The following is a 27,330-nucleotide window of genomic DNA, read 5'->3' as shown; positions in this document are numbered from 1 at the left end:
TTTGATGATGATGATGTGTTTATTAAACATTCCTCCAGAACGGTCCGCCGAAAAACGATCGCCAATACCTTGGTGCCAAGGTAAATGAAATGGCACGCACCACGATTTAATGCATCGGATTTTTTTCCGGTATTGCCACAGCTTCCTGAAAATGAGTTTCAATATTAATTTGACAATTTAAAAAAACAGCAGAAGCTTACCGGCACTTTTTAAATCCCATCGGTACCGTTCATTAATTTGTCGAACCTTTTCGAAAACGCCCACATACTTCCGAAACATAATTTTAACATTTTCTTTGTTCAGTTCGTCAATCTTCTGTCTATTACGAGTTCTTCCATTAGCTCACCGTCATCAATATTGCGCTGTTAGGATAATTTTCCGCCTGATCCTGCGAAACAAAAATTGGTTTCATTAATTTGTCACTTAGTAAAACAAAACAAAACTTACGGAAAATCATTATTGTATTCTAGCGAACCCCGTTTCACCTAGTCCGTATATTCTTCCCTTGGGGCAGAACCCAGCTACCATCATGGCCTGTGTGGATGAAAGGCCGATCCAGGCGGACACACATATCGAAAGAATCATCTTTATCTTGACCGGGAAGATCCTGTTAAAAAACCGTATTAATTGGGCAATCCGAGCAGTTAACGTAATTCTTCATACTCACAATAATATTAACATTCCTCGTTGAATTCTCTTCCCGGATGGAATGTTCACGGATGTTGAGTGTTGACCGTTCACACCGCGCCGGACGATTTTTAATCAGTGCACTATATCGATGTACCACCCCCAATAAATATTTTTGTTCGCCTTCGAAATTGCACGAAACTGACCCGAAAAAAAAACAAAACAAAATACACTCAATCGTTAAACTCTTTGTAAAACTACTAAATTCGAAGGTAAAACGAACTACACGCACCAATTTATTTTTATATTGTGTATGGTGTGAATGCTACCATGTCGAAATTACTATGCTTATACTAATTGTAAAGGAAGAATGATGATATCATCATGAGTATAGTATTTTCGACAACACGAATGACAATGAGTCAAAATTACCATGCGCGTAGTAATTTTAAGAACACGAATTGTGAAACATCAAAATATAATGCGCATGGTATTTTAGCCACGATGAAAATACTATGAGCTGTCAAAGACAGCATAGTAAAAATACAATGCCGTAGTATTATTGCCCTGATTTGTGGGGGAAAATACTAAATCATGGTTGAAAATACTAAATGATGGACATAGTAAAATAATCATGAAGCTGTATTTGAAAAACCCATGCAATTTTTTTCCGTGCAGAGTTCGGGGTTGATCATCTAAGGCGTACGCTTTTTATTTTATTATTTTCGACAACCAGCAGGGTTTCCTCACGTTTTGGAAACGAACTGCAATTGAATGGATTCTTTTGTGCGAGTGATTTGGTGGAATTTCGGGCCTCTGACAGTGAAGGTGACTTTCCTCCAGCCGGTCGCCGGAGATGGCCGTAGGATGCAATTTGGGTAATGTATCCCGAGGGCGATATGCCGAAACTGTCAACAGCCGAAAACAGCCATTCGGTGGGTGGGAATCGGGTTTGGCCAAATCAATCAAATTGCAATGTCGGATGATTTTGAATGCAATCCAGTCGGTATAGTTTTTAGGTATTTTTTTTTAATTTTCAACTGCATGTATTCTGAGCCATTGAATAACGCGAAATTATAATATTCCAACAAACTTTTAACATTAAATATGTACATATGGAGTAACTTTCACTCCTTGGCTTTTTGAACGAAGGACTTGAACAGATTCGTCTTATTTGGTCAAATTCCTGATCGAAGCAGCATTGGCAGCAAGCATCTAACCCCCCCGCAAAGAAGATTTCATCCAAAGTATTTTTTTTAATTTAGCGTAGTAACGAGAAATAACTTGATCCTAAAAGGTATTTAAAAATAACTGTTAACAAATATATTAGAAAATTAGCTCGAAATTTAGTAGGTACAACCACAGAGCTACACAGGGTGGCCACAGAACCGGGAAAACCGGGAAAACCGGGAAAAAACCGGGAATTGAAAATTGAACCGGGAAAACCGGGAAAAAACCGGGAATTCAGACCCAAAACCGGGAAAATTTACAAAATGAAACCAAAATTCAGTTTCGAGATTGATTGAACTCAAAATTCAACATTCAATTTCCAAGTCAAAATTCAACGGCTAATGAATGTGTAAGAAGAATATCACAAGTTTGGAAATTTTCAAAATACTCTCTGATTTCTCTTCAACTACCTATAAATTGGAAAAACTCACTAATCTTACCGGAACCTAGAGTTCAAAACTGCTTCGAAGAATTAGATGGGAAATTCAAAAAGTCTCCTAAAATTTGTTCAAGTATCGCACATTCTAACAATTATTTTAAAAAAAACTATCAATCATATTAAAGCAAGCAAATTAAAATTAAATTTTGAATAGATGTGTAAAAGATGCTAATTTTATAATTTTGCAGTGATAGCGTTTAATTTAAGAGTTAAGCACAAGAAATCATCTTTATGCACGGTGTTTTTTTGTAGCTGACATCGCTGAAAATTAGTTAAAAGGAAACCTATTAAACGCACTGTTTGGAAAATTAACTTTTTTCGATCACTGGTCATATTTCATGCAGAAAATTTCAAATTACACTTTTAAAAGCCTGAATATGTTAGGATTCCTTTAAAAATTTACCAAAATTCCTAATGTGTTTTCTAATCTGATCCGTGACGAAAATTGAAATTGAATTTGGAAAAATCCAGTGATTGTTTACCTTTTTTCATAAGGGTGTGTAAATGTCGATAGAAGACACTATGTAAATTCTTCGAAAATCCTAAAATGATTCAACATTGCCTAGTACTTTCCTCAAAATATACATATTTGTGTTTTGAGTGACGCATTTAAGTAAAAATAAACCTTGAATTTGAATGTTAAAGAAGAACCATATCAAAATAACAAAATTATAGAAATTATATTGATTATAATTAGTTTATTTCTTTTTGATAGCACAAGTCCACCAAATTTACGTTCTTTCGTTTGCCTGTGGGCAAAATTTTTTAGCCACATTTTAGAACTTTTCAAAGATCACTTAAATCATAGGTTTCGAATCAATGATCAACTTTTACGAAGACCGCTAATAGTTGAAATTTTTGAGAAATCTGAGGCGTCCTTTAAGTTTATTCTTCATAGTCTGGTATAATATAAGAATCTATGGATATTTCGGAATATTTTTTTAAATCAAAATGTATCAAATATTTTTTTAAATGCATAAATCAAAAAAAAAATTGAAGCCTCAAACCAAGCTTTAAAAACAATTTAAATCTTTGATATCGAAAGTTCATAAATGTTACATTTTTTCTATTGCTTTTTTAAGCTTTTTTCAAGCATTGTTTCTTTGAATCTAGTTGTCGGTTTGTTAGTTATCAATGATATGTTTTACTCAAAACTTAGTAATTTTTAAATTTTAAACCCCAATATCACTAGAACTAGATTTGACACAATCTGCCAAATGATTCGAATTCAGGACGGCACAATCAATTTGTGAAACAAAGGCTTTACAGATTTGAAAACATGTACATATCATAATTTTATTGTCATCTGCATTTTATAACTTTTTTTTTTGTTTTCATCCAGTTTTTTCGGCTAGAATTAAAACAAAAACAACATGCCAGTTAGTTCAAACGTTTCGAGCTACTTTTGGCGTTTCGCTCCTTCTCAGTGGACTTCATCTAACGATCGTCGAACTTTTATTCACTTTTATATCTTAGTTCATAGTTCATAGTTTTTGATTTTTTTTTTGTGTTTTTCAACTTGTTTTTGCATAAATTCTCAAAGCTAGTTTTAGATTAACATGTGTTTGAAGAAATTTATATTTATTGATACAGGCGTTGTTTTCAAGCAATCATTACAAAATTCGTTATACCTCTATTATTAACCGGAACAGTTATCTAATTCTCATATTTTTACCCCGAGAAATAAACTCAACATAAAAATATATGTTGAACAGGGAGGTGACAATCTAGCTCTTCTTTCGAACAAGAATCTTTTTCTTTTTTTCTATCCATCGGGAGAGACGTTTATGGTGTTTTCCTCTCAAAGCAGTACGAAGTCTCATAAGTCAAAATTTCAACCAATGAGGAATCAGAATGATCGATGTGTTAGTGTGCTATCAACCATACTTCTCTAGCATTTGACATTTAGTTCGGAACCTCGACAGCAAAATGTCAGGTTTGTTATGGGCCCACAAAATCGTGGGCCCGTAATTTTGATGGTTGTCAAATTCAATGACAAAGGATAGGGATGCCATCTCCCTGATGTTGAACAATTAACTGTTACTATTTTCACTGAAATAAAATCTACATTTATCTGCATAACAAACTAATACTCTACTGAATGAAAAATAAAAACGTCATGCATTTTTTCTGGAAATATTATTATTTATTATCAATCAATTCAAACTGCAAAATTTAATTGTCTATACTTTGAAAATCAAAAATAAATATTTCATATTTTATTGATTGACAATACTTTTAATTTTATGATAATCAATTGAGATATCATAATTTTGAATTTCTTTCGCAATTTTTTTCTATATTCATTGAAATTCCTTAGATTAAAATTTAAAAAAAAAAAAACATGGGTGGATCTGAATTGAATGAATGATTTAAATTTTATCTATATCTCAAACTTTGTTATCTTGTTGAATAATCCTCGAGCTGTTTAATAAAAACTCTGTAACTTGTTGCCCATATTTTTTCAAACTTTTAAAGTCAGAATTCAGGATGCAAAAACATTGATTGGTGAATGGTAGAATTTTTTTAAGCTTGAATCGTAAATTTATCCAACGGGGCTATCCGATTTGGATAATATCCTCGAGTGCTGAAAAAATCGTGTTTTGCAACGAGTTGCACACATAATTTTATGAAAATTTGGAAAATCCTTTGAAAATCCATTTAATGACCTACAAGAAGTGCATCTTGCAAATAATCACATGTCTATAACTATGCCAAATGAGTGGAGATTTTTGATGAAGTAGATCGTGGACTGTACTTTTGCACGCAAAAAATAGTTTGAGTTAAAAATTATCGCATTTCGATAATGTTTTCAAAATAAAATTATAGTAACGATTCAAAAATTGAATAAGATTCTTTGTTTTTGCAAATATTGACTTTTTCAATCAAAAAATCTGTAATGAATTTTATAAATCAATTTATTTTTAAAACTTAGCCTAAATAAACAGAAGACAAGTTCTTCTGAAAATCTTCGGATATCTGTTCATAGCTAGCCAGATTTATGTGGGGTGGTAATGAACACTGTTAAGATTCTTGATACGTAAAATTTTTCAGTGTTTGCAATATTTCTAGAGGAATCTAAACACTGCGTCGAGATACGATTTGAAGTCTTTAAAAATTTACCCTTATTTAGTCATGGGGATTTTGTCCATACAATCTCATATTCACAGGTTTTAGAAACTGATAAAGTTATGGACAACGGTTTATTTTAAAGATCTTGACTAATAACTATCAATTTTAAACATTAAAGATAAGTTTAGATAATCAAACAATGCCAAGAAACAATTTTTCGTGTTTTGAAAAACATGGGCAATTATAAACAATCCTCTGTGAATCAGTTTGGTAAATGTTTGGCAAAAATTTATATTACACTTGAAGATGCATTTATTACAGACTATAAAACGTCTGAACACAACATTTTTTTCTGATTTACTGTGACAAGGGAGTCACATGATTGAACGCCCCCAGAACAATTTTAAATTCTAGAGACGTAGATTTTGTGAGCTGTTGTAACACAATTGATATCTGTAACACATAAAAAATTTGTAAACATGATTTAAAACCCCATAAACATTTTGTGTAGAATGTTTTCCATCATTCATATAAATGTGATGAAAACCTTAAAATAGAATCGAACTCATCTAAGTATTCAATTATTTGAGTGTTATGAAACAACCAAATCAATAGAATAAGATGAAAATTTTGCTATATGCGGACGAAAATGGACAAACAAAGTCTGGAAAACCTTGAATTTTGATTCTGGAAAACCGGGAAAAAACCGGGAATTTGAAAATGAAAAAGTTGTGGCCACCCTACAACTACATCCATCCTATATCACCCTTAGACTGAGATATTTCATTTTACGACAGTCGAAACTATATGCGTTCACAAATTGAAACTAATTTTTATTGTCAATTTTGAATTTCAATTCCACAAAAACCCTTTGTAGGGGAGATGGGGGCATAATGGCCACCTTAAGGAAATCGGTTGTTTAACCATAGAAAAGAGCTATAATATGGAGGTTACATTATTGTTTCGTGTTCAGACACTTGAAAAGCCTATTCCCTAACGGGCTGAAACGTGAAAAACTAGATGAAAACGTTAAAAAATGCATTTTAAAAAATTTTGCCAAACGCTGAAAACCAGCCACTGTGGAGGCATAATGAGAACCCCCCCTGAGGCAGTATGAGCACCATTAATCAGGGCAAGATGTTCGTTTTCTGCCGGGGAATCTAGCAGCGAATTCAATTCGATGAAGTCAGGTGAGTCGTATACCGTATTTGTTTTCACCACCCGAAAGTGTTGCACCTTCCAAGCTGAAAACGAGCATGAATCGAGTTTCGCACCCACCTTTGTTGGTGTACGTGAAATCGGCAGTGTCAACAGAAAACATCAAGCTGTCAAAAATCCATTACAGCTGGTATTTGTTTTCGTTTGACTTCGAAAATTGAAATGAAATTTACTTTAGTTGATCATTATCTTTTAAATAATATGAAAATTTTAGCATGAATTTATATACTATGTTGAATTGTGAAGATTTCAGATTTATTTTGCTTGGTAGATTCGCCTCTGGCTCTGATGATAACTGCAATACCAGCTGATACTGGGTGGTCTATGTTTGCTGCTGCTAGACTGCAGTTACCCAAGCTTGAAGGTTCCGGTATTTTGAACGTTTATTCCTCGCAAATACCTCAAGTACCTATTTCCGTTTTCAGATGACAAAAGAAAAATTCTTGGAAGTCAAATTGGCGAACTCAGATCGCGGAAATCGGGGGAGAAAATTTTGCAAACAGACCGAAACGAAATTCAAGCTCCCAATGCGGGTGTAGTCTCGAACTACCGTTTTTGAAGGGCAACGGGTGGGAATCCGGGACTTGGCGCAACCGAGCATCGTCACCCTAAGGCACAGCTCGAAGCAGAGTAGCTTCGATGCAGCTGAACGCTTATTGCTGTGGAGACCAACTTATAGGACCCTCCCGAACAAGAAAACTTTTCGATTTGGGCGATTCCACCAGATCTTTGGGTTGGCCTTTTTGCACTCGGATTTGCTGCTCTTTTTCGGCATCGCCTGGAACTGATTGCAGCAAGCCTTCTGGGCACATTTCTTCTTGGAAGCGTTGTTTGCTTTGGAACGTGCCATCCAGGTGAAATTCTCCGCCTCTGTTAGAAACGGCACTGGTATTGAATCCGGAACAAGTTTCCGTTCTTCGGGATAATAAAGAGAAAAAAACAGCTCGAACGCAATTTATACGGTATAGAAATAAACCAACCAGCTGATATTTGTTTACATCGGGAAGCATGTGCTGTCAAAATTCATGATAGTATTGGTGAGAGCGCAAGCAACACCGAATATTTTCAGAGTGTTCCACCGTCCAATTTATGGTGCACTACCAGTGGACTACTCATCCTGAAAACGAGCATGAAAACAGCAAAAAGTGCACTACCGGTAGTGCCCCGGTGCACCACCACACGAAAACGAATTCTCTAGTAGATTCATCAAACAAAGCAATAACAAAATAATCTAGGTCTGTTTGTAGAATACAAACAATTCACGCACGCTCATACATTATGTGCTTTGTTCGGAGGATAATGCTACTAGCCGTATATAATGTAACAATAAAAAAATCGATCATGAATTGTAAATGGAAAAAAATCACCTCGAACAGAAATCTAACGCTAGTCTTTTGATTACTTCTCCGACACCTTACCAATAGGCTAAATCGTCGGATGAAAACTAGTCAAGGTGTGGCGTTATAAATCAATTTTAATTCGCTGCTAGATTCTACGGCAGAAAATGCTCATTATGCCTCGATAATATGGTGCTCTATATGCCCCTAGCCAACAAATTTAAGTAAAAACGTGTTTTAAAATTGATAAAAGTGAAAAATCAAAAATTTTATGATGGTAAAAATTGAGAAACAATGTGTACATCATGTTGCAGTGCGTACATTATAGATCAAGATTATTTTAAGATCATAAGAGCTTATTTCGTGGTGCTCAAAAATTATAATATTTTCGTAACTTGAGAACCAAGCTAGTTTTTTTTTTAATATCTCTGTAAAGATGATAAGGAGATCCCTTTTTTTGTGAAAAATTAATACTTTAGGAAGTACGAAACAAATCCTCATGAAAATTTATTTAAGAAAATACGTACTTTCGTAGAAAAGAGCAGTGCTCATTATGCCCTGGGTGCTCGTTATGCCCTCATCTCCCCTATTGAAACTTAAATCTTGACACTCAAAAACACCACTTCCTCTTTGGAATAGGGTTTCTTAAAGACTTAACAACTTCTGAACTTAACAATTTCTGAATATGAAACCAACCATTTTAACATCAAATTAAATACTAATTTAACATAGGTATCAACAAGCTGGTAGCCAAGTAACAGATGCTTACCACTCACGATAGTCAACAGAATCAGCAAAAAAAAAGTTAAACCTACTATCCATTAATTTACTACTTATCACTTATAAAAAAAAATCTTTTATTTCATCATAAATTTTAGGCTGATACAAAATATTTTTCAAAAAATTTTTAGCCTTAATTTGGTTGATGTTTCTTGTCCTTCTAAATGTTCAATTCCACATTCGAAAGGGTTTTGATCATTTACACAAGGCCAAGAAATTCAAGAATTTCCAAGGTGCACAGAATTTAAGAAGTAATTTTTGATTAATACTCCAAGCAACCAGAATTCCCTTAAAAAGGTTTCATAGAAGCTTAATCAGCTCTCGTTTCTTTCTGAAAAGGATGCTAATCAGCCCAAAATTTCTTGGGGGTAGGAGTGGAAAGGAAGTGTACTTGCTCGGTTGGTGGTCTAACAAAAACTGACTATATATTTCAAACTAATTTTACATTATCCTAAAATCATGGCATGCTACACATCGCACTTGCTATCTTCATGCTTCAACACTCCTCCTCAAGGACGATGTTCTGCAGGCCTATCTTCTCCCTCATCTTCTGCAACTTGATCCGGTTCAGGGGTTTTGTCAGCATGTCTGCCAACATATTCTCCGTCGAACAATACTTGACGTTGACTATTCCAGTCCTGGTCTGATCCCGAACGAAATTGTATCGGGTATCGATGTGCTTCGTCCGTCTGGTTTCACCTTCGGCACTCAGCAAACTGATGCAGCTCTGGTTGTCCTCGTGGATGATCACCGGCAGCTTGATGTCCTCGCCAAGTCCTTGCATCAGCTTCATGAGCCAGAGTAGCTCCTTGTTAGCTTCAGCGACAACGCCAAGCTTGAACAGGAATCCGGAATCCGACTTCCTGTCCGCACGATCGCCCGCCCAGTCAGCGTCAGCGTAACCTTCGAGCGTCAGCGTGACCTTTTCCTCCCAGTTGCAACTTCAGTCCAGTAGTACCCTTCAAATACCGCAAGGCTCGTTTTGCTTCTGTCCAGTCACGTTCCGTTGGTTTGCTGACCTTACGCCCGAGGATCGACGCCGTGATTGCCAGATCGGGCGGTGTGCATACGGCGACGTAGAGTAAACTTCCCACGAGACTCCGGTATTTCTCGATGGTAACCATTACTTTCTCCTCCTATTGCTCTGCCGTGACGTAGCCATGGTCCATCGGAAACGGCCATGGTTTATCTTGCTCCATCCCGAACTTCGTTAATATCCTCTCGCTGAAACTTTCTGGGCTCAACAGGAAACTTCCGTCTTCCTGTCGCTCAACACGAATGCCAAGATAATTGCTGACATCGCCCAGACCTGAAATCTTGAATTTCTTCTCCAAGCGCTTCCGTACTCGCTCGTACTCCTTGCTGCCGTGGGTGACGATCAGCATGTCATCTACGTAGAGTAGAATGAATGATAACCTATCATCTTTCTTCACGAAAAGGCAGCTGTCCGCTTCCGTAGCTTCATATCTCAGCTGCTTCAGAACGTCGGTTATGGTCTGGTTCCAGACCCTTCCTGCTTGCTTCAAGCCATATAAACTCCTCCTCAAATGGCACACTTCCGTGGGATTCCCGGATTCGTACCCAGGCGGTTGACGCATGTAGATGGTCTCCGAGATCTCTCCGTACAAATATGCCGTCTTGATATCGACGTGCTTAACTTGCATCTTTCGGCGAGCTGCTACCGACAGGAAACGTGGTGTCGGTAGCAGCTCGCAACCGGGGCGTAAACCTCGTCGTAGTCAGTACCGAATTTCTGGCTGCATCCCTGGGCAACTAGCCGGGCCTTGTATCTTGCAACATTCCCGCGCTCGTCCAAATGCTTCTTGAAAATCCACCGGCTTCCGGTTTGGGGGAAGGCTAACGATGTCCTAGGTGGAGTTTTCTTGGAGGGCAGCATACTCTTCATCCATCGCATGTTTCCAATGATCCCGTTCGGAACTCGCTAGCGCTTCTGCTAGAGTCCTCGGTTCAAACGTTTGCTGGCTTACCAGGCTGCTGGATTCGGAAAATCGGGGTGGCGTTACCCCTTTGTTCGATCGGCTTGACACACGTATCGGCGTGCTCGTTGATGGCGGTCCACTCGGTGCGTTGAGGGGACGTTCATCGGCTCTTCGGTGAGTGTGGTGTCGTTATCCGATTCGGTGAACGTATCTTGATCTTTACTGTCTTCGGAATCCGACTCGAATCCTTCCTCGTCGTCTGCTGGCTCACCGAGAACGTCCCCTGCAAAGATAGGAAATGGATTAGAATAGGATTAGGATACTTCCATTGCCTTCTTCTTCTTTTTAGATACTGCTAGTCGGCATGAAACGAGCATCTCTGCTGTTGATGACGTGCCCGGTGCTCCTGTCTAAGAATCTGTACGCTTTCTGTTGGATCGAATAACCAACGAAAGTCATCTTCTGCGCTGCTGCATCAAACTTCGTTCGATTCTGCTTCGGTATCCACACGTACGTATCCGCACCAAAAACCTGTACGTGGCTCAGGTCTGACTTTTCTCCCCACCACGCTTCATAGGTCTACCTAGTCGGTAGTCGATTCTGTAGGTAGTTGGCCGTGTTCACAGCCTCCGCCCAGTACTTCGTCGGTAGCCCTGCGTCCAGCAGCACGCACCGCGCTATTTCGTTCAGGGAACGATTTTTGCGTTCTGCTGTTCCGTTCTGCTGTGGGGTGTGTGGCGTTGAGAACTGCTGTCTGATTCCTTCTTGCTTGAAGAACCTTTCCAACGACCTGTTCTTGAACTCGCCACCGTTGTCGGAGCGCATGACTTTCGGCGGCCTGCCAAATGTCGTCTTTGCCTCCAAAACGAAATCCCTCAGCTTTTCCGCAGCATCGGATTTTTCCCACAAAAAATACACGGATGTGTATCGGGAAAAATCATCGGTGACTGTCAGATAGTACCAGTGATTGAAATCCTCACCAATTTTCTCATCAGAGGCATTCAAAATACACACTTTGAGGCCTCGCATAGCTATACAGGAGACGATACATATACATTCATTCAAACTTCCCCCCCATGAGAAGGATCTGCTCTGAGAGACACTATTCGTTTGCTGCCCCGAACGAACTCTCTCAACGTTCGGTTGCTTGCTACATGATGCATGAAGAAGACGAGGCACACATACTCATTTACGTTCTTGAATTTGAATAACTCCAGCCGATAGCTGTCGTTGAGGAGAACATCTTCAACCTCGCCGCAAAGGTTGAGGCAACAACAAAAACAACCGAACTTATTGCGTTGCACGGCCCGCAACGTATAGTGCAAAGAGGAGGGAGGGAAAAGAAACAAAAAAACTAGCTGCCTGCGTCCGGTTGCTGTGCAATAATAGCAATAGCAGAAAAAACTCACGCATTCGATCCAGGCACAAACGAGGAGACTCGGGTTCGCTCTGCCTTTTGAATTCGCTTCCCTCAAGTTTGTAACAGGAGATGAGTGAGAGCCATTCGTTTGGTTTTTTGGATTCGCTGCCTCGAATGTATACTGCTTCTTGAAGGCGGGCCATATTGAGAGCGTATGCATCATCGGTTTTGTCGTTTTCGCTGCCTCAAAGCAACCTTTGCTTTCGAGTAAAGCAGTGAGCGAGAGAAGGTTGATCAATTCATGCTCAGCAAAATTCAATCACTGGATAGTACCGACATCCTCCTGGCGTCCACGTGGATCAGGTCCAGTGGCATTTTCGATCGCTTCTTCGTTTTCTTCGGGAACGAAAGTCGTGCAAGTTTACCCTCTGAGCAGCACTCGCACACGGACCGTATGCCACAATCGGTGATCTTGATGCCGGTCGCTAGCTTCTTCTTGAACAGCTCCTGGACGGCGTCGTGGTCTCGATGGCCCATCTTTCTGTGCCACGCGTGCTGGCAATCCTGCGTGTGTGTGTTTTCTCTTCTACCTTCATGGCGTTGTGGGCGTTCTTGATGCAATACAACCCACCGGCCACATCCGCCACAGCTGCAACTTGCGTCCCTTTCATGATCCTGCAGTTCTTGGTGTCGAAAATCACCTCACCGCCCTTAGCAACCAGCTTGCGCACCGAGATCAGGTTGGTCTCCAGATTCGGTACGAACAAAGTATCCGAAAGCGTGATTGTGCGATTTTTGCCTTCCAGATTGCAGCAACCCACTTTACACGTCCCTTTGCCCTTCGCAGCTGTCATCGTCCCGTCGGCCAGCGTGACGTTTTCGTTGATGGTTTCATCCAGGTCCAGAAAGAAATCTCGTTCGGCGCACATGTGGGATGTCGCCCCGGAGTCGACGACCCAGCTTCCGGTGTGTTCAGTCCGCTTCGTCGTGAAAGCACAATTTCCATTCGTCGCTTCACGCACAGCCTTCGCTCTGGGTGGATTTTTCCGGTTTTTCTGGTCGCTTCTGGGGTCCTTTTCCTTGTCCCTGTCTTGCTTCCGGCAATCCCTCTGCTTATGGCCCGGCTTCTGACAATAATGGCAGACCTTCCGACCAGATCCAGCCTTCAGAACGGATTCCGGATCGTAGCTTCCCTGTCCAAAAAATAATGAAATCGTCTGCTGAGCGATAATGAAGCTGATTTTCTACCCGGCACCATTTTTGATCACGTTCATCGATTTTAACAAAACTTGGCCTGGTATTAGATCAAACATTTTTACATCTCTGGACCAAATTTCAAGGTTTTTCGAAGAAAATTGTCGAAGATACAGCAAGTTTAGTGAAGCAACACCAAATTTCCCTTTTTTTCGGAAATAGCTCTAGCTTTTTTTCCCGTAATTGTAAAGACTTCAAATTTCATAGAGTGTTAGTTGAATAGTTGAACTAGATTGTGTGAAATTTTTATGAAAAAGTATCAACCGAAAGAGAAATGTCAGCTTGTCAAAGTTTGAAGTGGGTGCGCATCTTCACGCGATTTCATTCTTTTTTGAACGCAACTGTATATCTAAACTTCAAATAAAAAAAAAAATGCTTGTACCTATTGTACGCTGCCCGACCATTTTTCAAATTGATGGCGACGACATATATTGATCTTAAATTTTTCTCTTATTTTCAATCTTTTTATAATCGATGTTAATTTTAAATTAATCTATGAAAAGTTCGAAAAATAATTCAAAGTTGCCCCACTAAAGCTAAGTTTTAATGCAAAATATTAACTTTATTAGTTATTGCTTTGTATTTTCAGTATTTAAAATAATTCTTGGAATTCAATAATTTTATTTTTATGAAATCCTTAATGATTATTCAAGGAATCAATTTATCAATACATATTAGTTTTCAATGATGAGTGATGACTTGAACATGTTTCATTATAAATATATAAAATTAATATAGTGAACGGGAAAGACAATTTTTTTACCTTTTATTTTGATATCTAGAAGAATCACATATAAAAAGTGATCATAGTCAGAGATACTTAAATGCAAAATGGTTTTTCCTGATCTAGAATTTTAATTTCAAATTGTGAACAAATGATTTTTCAAATTCATGGTCATTCCTGATATGATCTGAAATTTATTTTAGAATTAGGATTTATTTTCTTTTTAAAGCTGGTTTCATATACATATATTCTATTTCTTCACTGATTTTTATGTCCAAAGATTCAGTTACAGTAAAATTTTTTATTTACTAGAGTTTGTGTGATAGTCATACGCAAGAAAATGGTTTGAGAAAACTATTTTCTTTTATATTGTGAGTTTTTTTGTATTTTTATTACTTCTAGTTAAATTTCAATTTTAAAACACCATGTTTTTTCGGATTTTTTTTTCTTAGACTTTGAATAACGGAAAACTGAAATAAAGTAGTCGAATAAAGCATGAGAAACGTATTTGAGTTACAGGTTACAGATTTCCAAAACTATAAATTTTGTACAAATCGGTTGAGAAAAGAGAGAGATAGCGGTTTTAAGCGAGGAATAATTGAAACTCAAGCTCTGATTAGAGAGTTGGGTTTTCAGGGCCTACGGGGTGCGTTTATTAAATAAGTAATGATGCAAAAATGAAGATTTTGGATGCACCCGATTCAAGTTATAAGCCGCCAAACTTCCAGTAGTGTCATATTCACACTCAAGAGCGGATTAGGTTTAAGCTTTATGTACAAAAATTTTCTTCTGACATGAAACCTAAATCTCGAATTTTGCACCAAACTTAACATGTTCAGACTTAAAAAATAATAGAAAACAAAATTCTCCTAGACGTCTCCTGCAACATAAAAGACACACGCTTTATTTATCTAAACAAACCAACTCTTTCTTCTAAAACCAGATGCAGAACTCAGTCGCCAAGAGTTACTAAAACCATTTACACACCATAAACTCAATCGATAGTTCCCGCAAGCCAAGAATGGACTGGCATCCAAGAGGTCATAAAACAATAAAAAAAAACTAATTTTTACGACTCTATCTCTTCTACAAATGGCACTACACTAGTACTGCACATCAGATTCTTGGGCGTCTTATTTCCAGGTTTTCTAAGTCGAATGTTTATTTCAGAATGTTATTGTTATCTTTTTTTTTTGTAGAGAAATGAATCCAACTTAGATGAAATTTCAGGGACTAGATAAGGGAAAATTGATGTTGAAAAACATGCGAAAAAAATTTTCGCCTTGTCTCCCGGTGAGACTTGAACCCACATCTTGCGCCTCTCCGGGGCCCATGTATTAACATTCTACTACAGGAGACCAACCTGGCGTATGAATATTATACTGGTTGAGTGTCGATGTCTATCGGAATGAAGGGAATAGTTCTCCCATGTGATCATAATCATTTTTCTTGGTCTATTTCTATTCCCATCTTTTCATCTTACGGTGGTTGGACTCAAATTTGGATATTTTAGGTACGGCACATTCAACATCAATTTTCCCTTATCTAGTCCCTGAAATTTCATCTAAGTTGGATTCATTTCTCTACAAAAAAAGTTTCGCTGACTGAATGTTTGAGTCAAGACCCATCTTTGGGTCACAGTTTAAAAATAGAAAATAAGGCGGTGCCAAACACCGAATTTGGTTGGATATCCAAATACGGCAAACGCATCATTTCTCATCATCGTGCAGTATATGAGAAGGCAATGCAAATCTTGCCGTACCTAAAATATCCAAATTTGAGTCCAACCACCGTAAGATGAAAAGATGGGAATAGAAATAGACCAAGAAAAATGATTATGATCACATGGGGAACTATTCCCTTCATTCCGATAGACATCGACACTCAACCAGTATAATATTCATACGCCAGGTTGGTCTCCTGTAGTAGAATGTTAATACATGGGCCCCGGAGAGGCGCAAGATGTGGGTTCAAGTCTCACCGGGAGACAAGGCGAATTTTTTTCGCATGTTTTTCAACATCAATTTTCCCTTATCTAGTCCCTGAAATTTCATCTAAGTTGGATTCATTTCTCTACAAAAAAAGTTTCGCTGACTGAATGTTTGAGTCAAGACCCATCTTTGGGTCACAGTTTAAAAAAAGTTATTGTTATCTTTATCAGAATTTTTCTTTCTTGTTAAAATCCTAGAACAGTGACGTAAACCCTTTGATTGCCATGTCTGGTGCTACAACAATAATGCGGTTCAAGATCCGATTTCAGACTATCGTTTATTGTTTCTAGTATTGTTGAGATAAGATTCTATCTCATGTTTGAGTACCTTTTTCTAATCTTTTTCTCTTTTTTTTCTTGCTTACAGGTCAAGCTGCTACTGCTCGGAGCGGGCGAATCCGGTAAGTCCACCTTCCTCAAGCAGATGCGGATAATACACGGGATCAAATTCGAGCCCGAACTAGTTAAGGAATATCAACATGTGATCTACCAAAACATAGTCAAAGGTGAGAAGCAAATTTTAATGATTAATTTTGTTCAATGACTGCAATTTAATTTTTTTTTTCAGGCATGCAAGTGCTGTGCGACGCTAGGGATAAGCTAGATATACCGTGGGAGATTCCGACCTCCCAGCTGGCCGCGAACCAGGCGGTGATGTTCCACAGCGGAAATCTGCTGGACGCGGAACAGTTCCACCAGTACGTGCCGATCATCGCCATGCTCTGGCAGGATGGGGCGATCCGGAGGGCGTACGACCGCAGGAGAGAGTTTCAAATTGTAAGTAACTCATTTTTTCTATTTTGAATGATTCCTTAAACCTTTACATTTATAAAAAGAATTCCCATGAGTCTGGCTCGTGGTTAACAATTGTCGTTGAGAATGCATATTTTCAACTTTCTGTTAGACGTAATTTGCAATTGCTTTTCGTAGAAATGGAAAATTACTGAACAACAAAACACTAAACGGTTTGATGTAATCAAACTTATTATTGACCGGTTTTCAACCCTTTCAGTCTAGTTAAAGTAGCAGCGCCCACAACACAGATCGGATAAATAATCACAGACCAAGAGTAGTGCGCGCCAAACTGATTGCTTGGCACTAAACACTCATTACAGAATCCAGGCCATCAATTACGGCTGCCGGACTACCGACGACGATGATGGCGCGGCTACTGGACTGGGCTGGATTGGGATGCCGTCATCCCCATTGGGGATTGGAGACGTCGACGTCGTCGTCGTTGGATTGATTTAAGAGGGCACTTCCGGGTAAATCCAGAGTCGGTCCCGGCTATCATTTGCACACTGCTCAACTAAATAGTTTGGCAATCGGTTAGGTTGGGGTTTAGGTGAAATTCGCGATTATAGACCGAAAGTTTCGCAACCCATGGTGCACCTACACATTCAAATTCGAAATAACAATTAGGCCGCGTGTTTGTAATTATCATCGTTATTTATCCGTACGATGGAACAACAATTCGATGTAGGGCTAGTTTTCTCGAAATTAGCCATGATGAATCGAGGCAGATTACTTTGGATTTTTGGGGTAAAATTCTTTCACTTTATTACAAAAAAATACAGTTTAAAAAAAACTGCTCAATTTATTTTAAAAATATTGAAGACTTTCTTTAGAAATAAGTTTGTAGTTGTGAAATCCTATAATTACATTCACTAACTTCTTGAGATTGCGTTGAGCCAGCCTTTGGACCGTTTTCCGTTATAGCCTAATACACCATGAGCTTCCAGCTGGGACTGTACTTCTGAGATTATAATTCCCAGATTTTTTGGTGTTCTCCGGCTTAAATTTCTTAAGGGGGGGGTAGGGTCTAACGGGTATAAAAAAACACCATTTTCACGATTTTTTTCTAGAGCTATCGTTCAAAAAAATGTATTCAAATTTTTTGCATTATACAAAACATTGTTAAAAGAACATTTAGTAATTTTTTCGTAGAAAAATATTGAAAAATGAGCCGGTAAAGGAGCACTTTCGAGGATGCCTTTTAGAAAACAGGATTTGCGGTGGACACTGTATCTCAGCACAGAATCATCTGAAGTCAAAAAATCAGAGCAAAATATTTTTAATAGATGTTTTTCTAGACCCCAACGTTTTTATTTTACTTAAAAAAAATTTTATGAAATTTTTGTGGCTGTTTGAAGTAAAAACTACGATTTTTCACGGAAAAATCCGCCATTTTTCACCTGTAAAATCTCCCCAAAGTAAAAAAAACAAAAAAGAAAAACGTTGGGGTCTGGTATTTTATATGTAGAATATATGTTCCAAATTTGAAAAGGATCGGATAAGTGGTTTTCAAATGACGATGTCCACGGACTTTAAAAATGTGCTTTCGAGAAAAACGCTTTTTAAGTTTCTGCTTTTGCTTTCTTGCAGTATTACATAGGAGGAGATAAAGGCCTATAATTTCTTCAGTTTTGCTTCAATTGACTTGAAAATTTGACACAACTTTCTTGAAATGTTTTACAATAAGAAAATCAAAAAATAAAAAAATCAATTTTTTGAAAGTGTTAGACCCTACCCCCCCTTAATGGTCCAGAATATGTTCCACAGCATGCTCAGTAGCTTTATATTAAGCTTGATTATGTAACTTTAAAATATCGATTAAAACTTAAATTTATCAAATAGCTGCAATGATTAACGCATTCTTGGAAAAGCCGAGTAAAGTCGCTTTTGGTTAATTGACGAAAACATACAAATTGTTGAGCTTGCTTTACTCAGGCTACACATTATCTTGGTATCGCTTTGGCCCAAGCCAAAATCAATTCAAAGATCACAATTTACCATCTCATCGTCATTCAAACGATCACTTTTCCATGCCTTCCGGATTCGTAAAAGCCCTCTGCGCATACGTTTGTTAAAAATTATCGAAATTTAATATTAAAATATGCAACTATCAAGTTTCCTCTATGCACTAGTTATACTTTACGGAGAATACAGTTCAGAAAGAAGACAGTGACATAAAGGGTGTCCCATTATGGTTTAGCACGATTTTGATAATCCAGTTTCCATAGTTTTCATGAAAATGTGAGCATTTCCTTGGAAATGCGCAAAAATATCGGGCACAAATGGTGTATTATTTATCACCAGCATTTCACTGAGTCAGTTGGTGAAAATGGATGTAGCAAGCATCGGAGCGGTGAAAAATTCGATTCGGAAGTATGGAGTGGAAAGCAGCTTCGTGGACTCAAAAAAAATTGGATGGAAACCGGGTCCGGTGGACAAAACTTTGGACCGGAAAGGCATGCGTGCTCACTAGAGTGCCCCTAATTTGTATGGGAAATTTAAAACCTGTGGAATGATATGTGCTGCAGGCTAAAATTGATCCTAGACCTAGTAAAAGGTCCCTTGCCAAATTTGGGCCAGATCGGACCACGGGAAGGGGTCGCTCAACGAGCTTGAATTTTGTATGGGATTTTGAGACATTTTGTTCGAGAGCAACAAGAAAATCCTGTTTTTTATCAACCACTTTGGTCCCTTTAGGCCGATTTCTTTTTTTTTTTTTCGAAGTTTAAATTATTACAAATATTTTATCCGAGAACAGCATTTCAATAAGAGTTAAGATAAAAAAAAGTTATGAGGCTTTTGGGATTGGGATAACATTTTTATGATGGTTTTCATCATAAAAGCAGAAGCATTATTCTACGCACACACACACCTACAAAATTAGTGGTGTTCAAGTTTGTTAAATGAAAGAAACAATACGGCGAATTTAATTTGACCACTTTTTGATCCGAATACCCTTTATTTATGCCTTATTCTTTCTCCTTTGACCTTGACTCCTTCATCGAAACTTTTCGAAGTTCAGCAAATTCCCACACTTTTCATTCTTTGCCTTAAGTCGTTTTATGACACTTTGCTCACCAAATAATAATGGTTTATTGTTGCCGTTGTTTGCCTTGCCAAGCCATTGCAAATCTCGCCTCGATCGTCGTTTCTTTGTTTGTAAAGTGATATGCGCTGCGGCCGGCGGAACTAATAAACAGATCGAATGTTGTTTACTCCCTTCTCCCATCCCTCCTTTCGGCTGCTCATGTGCAATGGCTGAAAGTGCAATAGCACATAAAGCGAAACAAAACACAACAACAACAACGTCCAATCAATAAATATCGCAACAAATGCGTTAGAACACCTCCTTCACAGACTTCACTCGAATAGACAGATATCAGATAACTGTATGGTTTGCCTGAAAGAGGTAAAAAGAAAGGGGGGACTTTTCGGTTGGGGGAGGGTATTGAAATCGATGTGTGCAATTGCTGTCGCCTCCTGGTGCACTTTTCCATTATTGCACTAATTAAATTGAATATGGATTAAAGTCAGCAGCTGGCAGTTGTTGATTTTGATACTGTGTTCTATCTTACTCGGGACATCGGACACTGTTGTCGGATAGTATTTGCGCTTGTTTGGTTGGCAAGGTATATTAAAATTGAATTTCAACCGATTAAAGAATCTTCAAATCAAACGCATTTTCGCTCGATGTCCTCCATCAATCATGTTCTTCTAGTCTTTACAGCAAGAAGTCAGCTTTTCCGAAGTTCCCCCTATATTATTGCCCAGTACTGCTCCTCCGGGCACAGTTCCGGACGGTTTGACAGGTTCATGTCCTTAGGAACTAAATGGACAGAATTGGCCTCATACCACTCCAGGACAATTTTAGAATAGTGGCATGGTGCCAAATCCGGCCAAAATAACGGAGCTTCGTCGTGCTGCTGCAAGAACAGAAAAAGGCGCTTCTCAAGACACTCAGATTTGTAGATCTCGCCATTTACTGTGCCCTTTGTCACGAAAGGCTCACTCCTCAGTCCGCAAGAGCAGATGGCCTTCCAAACGAGATATTTGGAGGCGAACTTCGACATTTTCTTCTTCTTAAATTTGTCGTCCACATCGAACTTGCTCTTGGCGGTGAAAAACTCCAACCCCGGAATTTGCTTAAAATCGGCTTTAATATATGTTTCGTCGTCCATCACACAGCAGCCATATTTTGTCAGCATTTTCTCGTAGAGCTTCCGTTCCTGAGTTTTAGCCGTCGATTGTTGCCGCTCATCGCGATTTGGGAAGTTCTGTACCTTGTATGTATATATTTAGTTCAGCTTTCTTCTTTGCATTATGGACGTAGCTCTGTAACATGCCGATCTTTTTAGCCAAATCACGGCTTGAAACGTTGGGATTTGCTTTAATCACCCCCTTCACCTTTCCCTACCACTTTTTGTTCTCCGGTCCCGGTTTTCCTTCAGCTCCTTTGCCGTGGTCCAACGTCTACCGCTCCTGGAACCGCTTCAACACTCTGAAGACGGTTGAATGATGAATATCCAACATTTTTCCCAACTGCCGGTGCGACAGGTCAGGGAATTGCAGGTGTTTGGAAAGAATTTGTTCTCTTGACTCGCGTTGGTTCACCTCCATTTTCGTTGAATCGAAAAACACGAGTTCGATTTTGTTAGCATGTAAACAATACACATCGATGAGAAAGTGTGCAAAATTTGGTTGATTTTAACCCAATGGTAAAAAAGTTATGCCTTGTTGAATTTTTCGCAATAATTTCGTGTTCGCCCTTTATTTCGTAAAACTTCTGCAATGCTATCGTTGGATTAAATTCGAAAAGCATCAGTACGTGAATAAGTGAGCTTCGGATAAACTTGATCGGTTTGTCGGGCAACGAACTCGTTTGAACAAAACGGACGTGTTCATAGTTTGCTCTCAAAAAGTGAAGTTTTTGTCTTGCGATAGTCTCTCAGACTATTGCCTTCAATTTCTTTTTTTTTTTAACGGAATCTTTCTTCGGGAAGATAAAAATGGCGAATGCTATTAGAAAGAATACGGTCAAATTGGTGTTGGGACCAACCAGCAAGGTGCCTTCGCACTTAGAAGTACTAAAGTTTGTGAAAAACGACCTGAAACTGTCTGCTGCCAGCGTACACAGCATCTACAAAGAGGAAAATGGAGGCCAGTTCTACGTTAAAATGATCGATGAAACCATTTTTGAAACATTCATAGCCAATATGGACGAGACTTACAATTTTCAATTTGATGACGGTACGGTGAACCCAGTAACAATTGACCAAGCCTCACGAATCTTCAGGTATGTCCGCCTATTTAACCTACCACCAGAAATAGAAGACCGTGAGATACAGTACGTGCTCGGTCAATATGGTTCAATAAGGCAACACGTACGGGAACGGTTCCCCAATGAAGCTAAAGTGAACATCTACACCGGCGTACGTGGTATTCATATGGAGATATCGAAGGAGATACCAGCAAATATCTTCATAGGTCACTTTAAGGCTCGTATTTTCTATGAGGGCCTCAAAAACAAGTGTTTCTTTTGCAAAGAAGACGGCCACATGAAGTCCAATTGTCCAAAACTGGCTTTTAATAAAAATTCACAACCCGATCAGTCCAACTTCCCGATCCTTGGAAGGCCAAAAAACCGATCGTCGATCGGTCGACCCCGAGTACATCGAAAATGACGACCCTGAAATCCAGTATATACTCTACTCAAGCCACCGGTGAAAGCTCGGGTGCACAATCCCCATCGTCTATTGCACAATCTTCATCACCCACTTCGCTGTTCAAAACGCCGATCTCGGAATCATCAACACAATCATCATTAAGCGACACCCCGAAGCCGACCATAACAGACGAGAAGACGAAGATTGACATCACCCGACAAGCAGCCGATAGAATCAAAACACGATCATCATCAAATGTCCCAGTTCCTATGGAAGATGAAACGACCGAGCTGGATCGTCGTCTCACCGGAAAACGCACGAATCGGGAATCTCCGGAAAGCTCTGAGCACGAAGACATCATTCCACAAATCACCGAGGATGACAAAGAGAGAACAGCTGGCGAGGTTCACCCGAACTTACCAGCTCGTGGTAAACAATTGATTGTTTCGAAAACTAAAAGGTATAGAGGTAAAAAAGCTAGGCGATAAGTTCTTCAAAAATTTGTTCCATTAGTAATACTATGTTCTACCGAAAGTTAGCCACAATTAATATCAATTCTATTAGATCTACTCTGAAGTTAAATCTGTTAAAAGACTTTATTTGGAATCATGACATTGATGTTGCATGTCTACAGGAAGTTGCTTTCGACGATTTTAGCTTTTTGTCGAGTCATTTTGCTCTGGTTAATATTAGCGAAGATCGCAAAGGAACTGCTATATTGATCCGAAAAAGTATTGACTTTTCAAACGTTGTGATGAACCCGAATGGAAGATTGACTTCAGTTGTTATTGGAGGAATGAATTTCATCAATGTGTACGCGCATTCTGGTACTAATTATCGAAATGAAAGATACCATTTATTTACAGAAGAAATTATTTGTCACTTATCAACTAATCATCCTAATATAATATTAGGGGATTTTAATAGTATTTTACTAAAGCGGGACTCGAATGGGTCAGTTAAAAATATCTGTCAGGGACTAAAAATCTTAACTACTGAACTCGAACTCTTTGATATAGGAAACAAACTTCATAAAAAAACAGTTTTTACTTTTTTCAGAGGTGATTCAATGTCACGATTAGATCGAGTTTATGGTCCTCAAGTATATTTCGATAGAGTGAAAGAATATGAAACATTAACAACTACTTTTTCTGATCATTGTTCAATTGTAATAAAATATGAAATCGATTTGTTCAATGATGTTACACCTGTTGGGAAAGGGTATTGGAAAATAAATCCTTCGCTTATCCATAATGATAATTTAAAAAATGAATTCAAAAATATTTATAAGATTATATTATAAGATATTTGTAAATGGTGGATATTTCATTTAAAACCTAAGATAAAATCCTTTTTCAAACAAAAATCATTTCAACTCAACTCAGAGATAACAGCTACTAAATCGTTTTTCTATCAATGTTTGAAAGAATTATCAGAAAAACAAAACTCCAGAGAAAATATTTCAAATGAACTACAATTCATAAAAACAAAAATAATGGAAATTGAACAAAAGAGATTGAATAATTTAAAGTTGAAAATACCAAATAACAGTGTTTGTGAAGATGAAAAACTTTCTTTATATCAGATGTCTAAAAAAATTACTAATTCGTATCTTCCAAACAAACTGGAATTGAAAATTAACGGTCAAATTTCATCGAAAAAAGAGGATTTAAAAAAAATTATTGAAAACTATTTTGAAAATATATTCAGCAAAGAACTGGATTTTATTCCCGGAGTGAATAATATCTTAGGTTCAATTAAAGTTCAACTTACTCAACAGCAATCTGAATTGTTAGTTAGAGAAATCGATTTAAATGAAATTCAGAATGCGATAAAAACATCAACAAAAAAGAAAAGTCCTGGTCCTGATGGCATAACGTATGAGTTTTATGCTCAGTTCTACGATGAAATTAAATTTGACTTGCAAAAAGTTTTTAACATATTTTTAGCTGGTTCGTTTAAAAGTAGGGAGTTTACGGAAGGAGTGATAACATTCATACCTAAAAAAGAAAACTCATTTGACCTAAAGGATAAAAGGCCAATTAGCATGCTGAACTGTGACTATAAACTGCTCACAAAAATATTATTCAATCGTTTGAAACCAATTATGGATTCTATTATTGGTCCAGGGCAAGCAGCAGGAATAACTGATAAGTCATGCATTAATAATTTAAAACTTCTCAGAAATTTAATCGTCAGATCAAATCCAACCAAATCGCTGAAAGGACTCTTAGTTAGTTTAGACTTAGAGAAAGCTTTTGATCGTGTGGATCATCAGTTTCTATGGTTAGTTCTTGAAAAATTTGGATTTCCTCAGCAATTCATAATTTGTTTAAAAAAAATGTACAGCTCAGCATCTTCTAAAATTTTATTTAATGGGTTTTTGACTAAAAATATTGATATAAAAACATCTGTTAGGCAAGGATGTCCTCTTAGCATGGCTCTCTTCTCCATTTACATTGAACCAATGATCAGAATGTTATACGATGAAATTAAGGGTTGTTTGATAGGTAACGTTTTTGTTAAAATTATTGCTTACGCAGATGACATAAACATTTTTGTTCGCGATAACTTTGAGTTTGATAAGATGCTTCAATTGATTAATTATTTTAGTATTTATGCAAAAATTAAACTAAACCTTTCGAAATCGTTGTATATTAGAATAAATAATTGTGTATCGGGTCCTCATCTATTGAAAGAAGTAGAATCGCTAAAAATTTTAGGTGTAGAATTTTTCTGTAATTATATCGGCATTGTAGATTTTAACTTTTCTAAGCTAATTAAGAATGTAAAATTTTTAACATCGCTTCATCAGAAAAGACAGTTAAACATATTTCAAAAAGTAACCATTCTTAATAATCTGATACTCTCTAAGCTATGGTATATTGGTCAAATTTTTCCTCCAAATAATTTTCATTTAGCGCAAATTAAAAACATTTCAAGAGAATTTATTTTTAAAGGAGTTGGTATATACAGAGTACAATTAGAACAACTATATTTGAGTGTTGATCAGGGTTCAACACGCAGGAGTGCGTCGATTGAGAAAGAGCAAATAAAACGCAGCTCTTTCGTTCTCGGTTCACGGGCACATTTGATTGCTCGAAATTCTCTCGAGAAATTTGCGACCAAAACGCAGATTGAAAATTTTTGAGCAGAGCGAATTCGCGCGCGCCTATTCGAGAGCGCGAGCGGTTCTGAAGCTGCGTTTGCGTTTTTCTGCCGCGTGCGTGTAGGAACACCGAGCATCTACCGAGAGGACACGGCGGCTCACCGGACGGCGCGCGCGGCTCTCTTTAGCACACGGAGTGTTCGCCGTGTTTTCGTTATTGAGGGCCGACGGCATAATCTGTGCGAATAATTAAATCAATAGATAGGTATGGTAAAATAGATAGAAGCATGCAATAGCCTTGAAAGGAGGGTTATAACAATCAATGTTAGAAGTTTTAAAATACATACTAGTAATAGTAACTAGCACTAGTAACTATGAAAAATTTACCATGAAATAGTAAAATTTCGCGAAAAACGCCAAATCAAAGAGCTTTACACAAGGATTGTTAAAATGAATGTTAAAGATATTCTAGCCACTAGTAATAGTTACCAGCACTAGTAACTATGAAAAATTTATCATGAAATAGTAAAATTTCGCGAAAAACGCCAAATGAAAGAGCTTTACATAAGGATTGTTAAAATGAATGTTAAAAATATTCTAGCCACAAGTAATAGTTACCAGCACTAGTAACTATGAAAAATTTACCATGAAATAGTAAAATTTCACGAAAAACGCCAAATCAAAGAGCTTTACACAAGGATTGTTAAAATGAATGTTAAAGATATTCTAGCCACTAGTAATAGTTACCAGCACTAGTAACTATGAAAAATTTATCATGAAATAGTAAAATTTCGCGAAAAACGCCAAATGAAAGAGCTTTACATAAGGATTGTTAAAATGAATGTTAAAAATATTCTAGCCACTAGTAATAGTTACCAGCACTAGTAACTATGAAAAATTTACCATGAAATAGTAAAATTTCGCGAAAAACGCCAAATGAAAGAGCTTTACACAGGGATTGTTAAAATGAATGTTAAAATGTTTTAGCCACTAGTAATAGATACCAGCACTAGTAACTATGAAAAAATTACCATGAAATAGTAAAATTTCGCGAAAAACGCCAAATCAAAGAGCTTTACACAAGGATTGTTAAAATGAATGTTAAAATGTTTTAGCCACTAGTAATAGTTACCAGCACTAGTAACTATGAAAAATTTACCATGAAATAGTAAAATTTCGCGAAAAACGCCAAATCAAAGAGCTTTACACAAGGATTGTTAAAATGAATGTTAAAAATATTCTAGCCACTAGTAATAGTTACCAGCACTAGTAACTATGAAAAATTTTCCATGAAATAGTAAAATTTCGCGAAAAACGCCAAATGAAAGAGCTACCCATGGATTGTTAAAATGAATGTTAAAATGTTTTAGCCACTAGTAATAGTTACCAGCACTAGTAACTATGAAAAATTTACCATGAAATAGTAAAATTTCGCGAAAAACGCCAAATGAAAAAGCTTTACACAGGGATTGTTAAAATGAATGTTAAAATGTTTTAGCCACTAGTAATAGTTACCAGCACTAGTAACTATGAAAAATTTACCATGAAATAGTAAAATTTCGCGAAAAACGCCAAATGAAAGAGCCTTACACAAGTTAAGAAAATCGCGAATTTTTTTTTTCTTTAACAAATTTGTGTTTCAAAATAACGATCCAAGTATCAAAAACAATTTTGTTTGCTATTCTTCGCTACAACAGGGTTCAACAGCACCTTGAGAGTTCTAAGCGCTTAAAGTCGGACTCTAACGAGAGCTTGGAAAAACGGTTACGTCGGTTTGCACTGGAGCCATCTA

General features: G+C 37.6%; 1 protein-coding gene and 1 long non-coding RNA gene across 2 annotated transcripts in view; one reads left to right on the top strand and one right to left on the bottom strand.

Annotated features, from left to right (window-relative positions):
* The window catches only part of LOC129746892 (guanine nucleotide-binding protein subunit alpha homolog), a 101,973-nt gene that overhangs the window by 55,880 nt on the left and 18,763 nt on the right, over nucleotides 1–27,330 (top strand). The window contains exons 2-3 of the mRNA XM_055740820.1: nucleotides 16,339–16,477; nucleotides 16,540–16,748. Coding sequence (XP_055596795.1) covers nucleotides 16,339–16,477; nucleotides 16,540–16,748 — 348 coding nt within the window. The remainder of the gene's footprint in view (nucleotides 1–16,338; nucleotides 16,478–16,539; nucleotides 16,749–27,330) is intronic.
* Nucleotides 8–823, bottom strand: LOC129746893 (uncharacterized). Its single transcript, XR_008737397.1, has 4 exons — nucleotides 668–823; nucleotides 448–607; nucleotides 201–388; nucleotides 8–145 (listed from the first exon to the last, which is right to left on the bottom strand). It is a non-coding gene; the product is annotated as an uncharacterized LOC129746893 (long non-coding RNA).

This window comes from Uranotaenia lowii, chromosome 2, assembly GCF_029784155.1.
Source record: "Uranotaenia lowii strain MFRU-FL chromosome 2, ASM2978415v1, whole genome shotgun sequence".
NCBI classification, from domain to species: Eukaryota; Metazoa; Arthropoda; class Insecta; order Diptera; family Culicidae; genus Uranotaenia; species Uranotaenia lowii.
Note: the sequence above shows the minus strand (reverse complement) of the source record. Positions and strands in the feature narration are given on the sequence as shown.